This window comes from Wasmannia auropunctata, unplaced genomic scaffold, assembly GCF_000956235.1.
Source record: "Wasmannia auropunctata unplaced genomic scaffold, wasmannia.A_1.0 LD266451.1, whole genome shotgun sequence".
NCBI lineage: Eukaryota > Metazoa > Arthropoda > Insecta > Hymenoptera > Formicidae > Wasmannia > Wasmannia auropunctata.
This window is the reverse complement of record NW_012096439.1, coordinates 438-5,391: the sequence shown is the minus strand read 5'-3', so window position 1 is coordinate 5,391 and position 4,954 is coordinate 438. Positions and strand designations below refer to the sequence as shown.

Genomic DNA, 4,954 nt, shown 5'->3' with positions numbered 1-4,954 from the left:
TATATTACGTGAACAACATAACCAGTAGTAATAACAAAAACAAAACAATCTTAATAGTTTTTCCAAAAATTTGTTTTCAAAGATTTTATTTTATGTTTTAAAATTTTTAAATAATATAATTGTAACACTAAAGATTGTGACAATAAAATTGTAATATTAAGGTGGTAATACTCGAGTAATGTGAAGCTCTTTTAATAAAATTTTAAATTATTAAATAAAACTTACGGAAATAAAATATGTGATATATATGTGCGCGCGCTTATATGTATATCCACATGACCTTTTTTAAGACGATGCTGGAAGGTCGGAATTATCAACACATTGCGTAAAGATTTTTCCGAAATGACAGAACTGATTTAAAAACCCTTTTACAGAATTGAAATAGACGTAAAATGTATTGGGGGGGACAAAGGAATTTGTAGTCAAAACGAAAAAAAATTAAAAAATAACATTTTTCGGGTTGCTGTCACTTGACGTAAACATTTTATTAGTGTAGAAGTTCTGATGTAGCTCATATGTACAAAATGCTTACGTTCCCCGAATCGGATTACATCATACATGAACAAATAATATAATAACACTTTTAATATAATAATATAATAACAATTTTGTAACGTATATTATAAGTGAAGGCACTTACAGGGCCGTCACTACCAAATACTTGCACCCTCTCGCATCCCAACCGTCTTCCCTGCTCCGTAGCCATCCCCTCTTTGCCCTCCGCGTCCGCTCTCTAAACACTCCGCTCGCGGGTTATCGATAAAAACCGCGGAACTCCTTTGTCGGTTGATAGGTAGCCTTTCAGAGCGATGCGAGGTCAGATATTTGACATGTTACAGGTTCAATTTCATGTCAATAATATCTGTGCAGAGGGAAGCGAATAGGACAGATGATCAAAAGAGGGGGAAAGGGAGGGTGGACTCGGAAGGAGAATGAATATTCGCGATACGCGGCACACTGCATTTTCCTCTTTCAGGATAGCTTCAGCCAGAATGTGGGGCAGAATGACGATTAATACGTGTTAACCGGTCACGATTGCATTTTCTCGCCCCCTTTCTCCGCCCGGCCTCTCTTCTTCCCCCTTTTTTCATTGATTTTAATCCGTAAAAAAATGGGTTTAATTAATGGGTGTATATCAGCGGCTTAGAGAAAGCGAACTGCAATAACCCGGAAAAGTTCAATTTAGGGTTGACGATACGAAGGATTGCGAGCGAAAGCGCGGTAACCCACACTCGGAATAGTCACGATAGTTACTTCAGAAGTAATATAACTTGCGGAACGTTCACAAGAGCGTAAAGAACTTGTAATAATATACCAATACGGCAAGATACACAGAGGCGAAATATGTGTGTTTGGCCGACGTTTATTTCTATCCTATTTACTGTTTTTATGTCTAATATGAAGCTCGCTCACGAGTTTTTTTTATGTAAACGTAATGTTACATCCTGTGAGAGTAAAGTACTTGAACTTTGCTACTAAACCGTTATCTCTCGTGGCTACTTTTCTTTATTTTTCTGGAAAGTTACGTTCTATGGGTTATCGTGTTCTCGTGGAATTCTTCATATTTACACAGTGGCAGACCGTCGCGTGACGCGGCAACGGTACAGTTTTCTACAACCTCGAGGGATGGCGGAGAAGCCGTAGCAGAGACTATGTCATAAAGAGAAAATTCTTGCGTAGAATATACCAGGCTTTTGATACTCGCCTTCGAGGCGATGTATACGAATATTTCATTCATTCGCATATAGAAAGCGTCCCGTCGTTATATCTCTCTTTTTGCGCAAAGTCTTGCAGACGTTATCGTAATCTAGTTTGTATTTGAATCACGACAGAAAGCTTAAGATTGTACCTCCGAATATTTCAGGAGTAACTGACGTTGAGGGAAAACCGGGAAAAGCGATAGGAAAGTGCTTTAGGTTAATAAGAAGATGTATTTTTCCTCAACATCGGTGAACGGAGCAATTCTAAAAGTAATTCTTTGCTTAATAATTAATTCTTTCGGTATTTTTGTTCGGCATATTAAAGCATATTAAATGTTGTTTGTGCACGTTTTTACATTAAGAACCGTTTTTACTTTAATCACAATTCGAAATGACAATAATAATTCAAAACGTTTTATTCCAAATCTTACCGAAAGGATTGATTAAAAAGCATAAGATTGTGGAAGCTCTAAAAAATCTGGTTTAACAGGCACTTTCATGAAATATTTCTCGAGGTAGACTGCAGTTAGATAACGCGACGGAAAAGAAATCATTAATTAACGAGTTACGCACGGCGGTAAGATTAGGTAGGCTTTGAGAAGGCGAGGAAACATATCCGAATCGCTCTCTAAGAAATAGGTTTGTGAGACCAGGTGGGGTGGATGAGACCAAACAGGACGCTCCTAACATTTGGCAATAAAGTGAGCACGAACAATCCTTCAATCAAAACTCGTCTGTCGATTATTGTTGGAAAAGGTAATTATTGAATCATACTTTCTGTTTGTATTTTTTAGTTGGCTGCAATATTTATAGTAATTTAGTTCGCCATTTGCAATTTTTACTTTACTTTTTATTTTAATATATTGGTAAACCTGTTCTCTTTCCGCGTTCTCTACCTCGCTTATATACTTTACTTTTTGGTTATTTCGCCACACTTTGTGCTCAGACATTTTCTTTCCTTAGAAAGGTTTTTTTTTGTTTATCACAAAATATATACTTATTCACTGTTAAAACCTGCTATTTCATTCAATTCTAACAGCGACCCAGGGCGACTTCAACACGTTGAAAATTCACGATGCACGCCAGGAAGATTATGGGATTTATATATGCGCAATCCCTTGGAACTACCAGGTAGGGGAAAGTCGTATTGTATCGGACACCTAAGCTTTTTCATAAATAATTTTTTTTTTAATAGCTAAATTTAAATATATTACATTTTTGTCATGTTTTTTTGTGAAGGGTTGTATTGGACATGATATAGTGTATAAGAAAAGTCATTTTTGGATTCTTTTCTTACACATTATATCATGATACAACTCTTCACAAACAAACATGATAAAAATGTCTGTAAAAAGCATAAAAAAACGATTGATATTTTTATTTTCGGGTTGTATGGGACAGATGAGTTGCTGGTTGTATTGAACAATCTGTACGGTTTATAAAACTTAAATTATTGTATGTTATTATATTGCCATATTGCCCTGTAATACAAAAAATGTGAGAATTTAATCCGGTCGGTGGTTTCGTTGTATATTTCGTAACACTTCGTATTCTTTCTTTGCTGCACGCGCGTATACACACGCAGACGCGCTATAATTTATCTCCGCATTCGCAGACCGCGTTTTTGGAGGTGGTGGTACCGCCAAACATTATCTCAGAGGAGACCTCGGACGACTTAATAGTTCCCGAAGGAAGTACTGCGAAGCTGGTGTGCAAAGCGCGCGGTTATCCCAAGCCCAAGATCGTGTGGCAGCGAGAAGACGGCGCCGAAATCTTTTCGCGTGTCGGCCCTTATAAGATAAAGGTAAAAGGTAAGGACTCCACAAGTTTTATTTCGCGCCAGTCAATCTCGCTTTCTCCCTTGGGAGCGGCCGCGGCGGCGTGTGATGCGAGAACCGAAGCTTTCTTTGGATACGAAATTGTCGGTGATCTCTCCCGAGATAGCCTGCGAGCGGATAGAATTTAATTGACAGCCGTCGCTTGCACATCTATTAACTAATCTATTTACGAAATTAACTCGTATTCAGCGCTGTAAGTAGATATACTCATTAAATCGATATTATCGCACATATGACGGATGGTATCAGAAGTGGATTTAATGTAACGACAAATTTCCATATAAACGTTTACGCGATTGCATGAGTTTAATCCGTTAAATCTATCGAGCATTAATGTTGCACTTTGATTACGTGTAACGAGCTAACTTCTGAAACCGACCCCTCGTGTTTGCATATTGCAGAATCCAGTGTGGAGGGCGAAGTGCTGACTTTATCGAATGTGACGAGGGACGAGATGGGCATCTACCTGTGCATCGCCAACAACAATGTAATAACTCCACCAATCACTCATAGAATAGAGCTGTACATAAGTACACTGCACTGTAAGTAAATATGTTCGGATATTTCTGCCGTATGCCACAAAGGACATTTTTTTGTAATCACGGATGTCAACATTTGTTTTATTTAAAACTTTCGCGGTAATTATTGAGAATAAGGGAACCACCTCCAATGACCTTGACCTTGACATATGTTATCAAGAACATGACTCTGAGTGACCCTCAAAAGGTCTTATCCGGCAATTGTCCTTTGTTAAAAAGTTATTAATAAAAAACGTTATAAAAATTAATGATAATTATTCATTATAGGATAATTTTATTAGATGTTATTATCTTTTCGTTATTGTTATATATTAATTATTAAATATTTAATCTTTGTTTAAATAAATTATTAAAATTAAATATTAATGATTTTTTTTATTAATCTCTTATATTTTTAATTATCTTTATTCATAAATTTTATACTTTCAAGGGAGATACGATTTAGAAGACCGGTTTTCTAAATAGTACGTGTTTTTTGCTCATGTTACCAAAAAAACATATAAATTAGTTTGTTATTGGCAAAAAGCTAAACATGCAGTAATAAATAGGTGTTTGAATTATCAAGCTGTAATTTTCAATGTATTTTATATTTACGTACAATAATACGTATATGAATAAATAAAATTTATTATCAAATGAAAGAAAATATAAAAAATATAAATAATAAAAAATAATTTGAGTAGTACGTATTCGGCAACACTTTTCTGTTCTAAAATCTGCACAATTTGTTTATTTGTCAAAGAGAATGGAATTCTTTAAATGTAATCTGATGCTAAGAACTGAAATTTAATATGACGGTGTCTCACTTGCAAGAGTGAATAAAAGCTTGCAATATCCGCGCAAAATTTTCCGGATTTAATCGCGACGGACGCACTGT

At 35.9% G+C, this 4,954-nt stretch overlaps 1 protein-coding gene across 4 annotated transcripts; it reads left to right on the top strand.

The window, feature by feature from the left end:
* The first annotated feature begins 1,562 nt into the window (after positions 1 to 1,562).
* LOC105462286 (lachesin-like) lies at positions 1,563 to 4,325 on the top strand. 4 transcript variants are annotated; one of them, XM_011708810.1, is made up of 7 exons: positions 1,586 to 1,785; positions 1,865 to 1,970; positions 2,191 to 2,287; positions 2,354 to 2,456; positions 2,740 to 2,831; positions 3,316 to 3,511; positions 3,940 to 4,325. In XM_011708810.1, exons 4-7 carry the CDS (start codon positions 2,363 to 2,365, stop codon positions 4,086 to 4,088), a joined length of 531 nt encoding a protein of 176 aa, XP_011707112.1. In that variant the 5' UTR covers positions 1,586 to 1,785; positions 1,865 to 1,970; positions 2,191 to 2,287; positions 2,354 to 2,362; the 3' UTR covers positions 4,089 to 4,325. The 4 variants fall into 4 exon arrangements, with proteins under 4 accessions (XP_011707111.1, XP_011707112.1, XP_011707110.1 ...); XM_011708809.1 differs by having other exon boundaries at positions 1,563 to 1,601; positions 2,220 to 2,456; XM_011708808.1 differs by having other exon boundaries at positions 1,586 to 1,717; positions 2,220 to 2,456.
* Positions 4,326 to 4,954: the final 629 nt, after the last annotated feature.

Excerpts from the sequence above, each read along its gene's own strand:
- LOC105462286 (XM_011708809.1), top strand. The coding sequence starts at position 2,363 with ATGAGACCAAACAGGACGCTCCTAACATTTGGCAATAAAGTGAGCACG. Across the intron at positions 2,457-2,739 it reads GTCGATTATTGTTGGAAAAG|CGACCCAGGGCGACTTCAAC; the intron begins GTAATTATTGAA and ends CAATTCTAACAG. Across the intron at positions 3,512-3,939 it reads TTATAAGATAAAGGTAAAAG|AATCCAGTGTGGAGGGCGAA; the intron begins GTAAGGACTCCA and ends TGCATATTGCAG.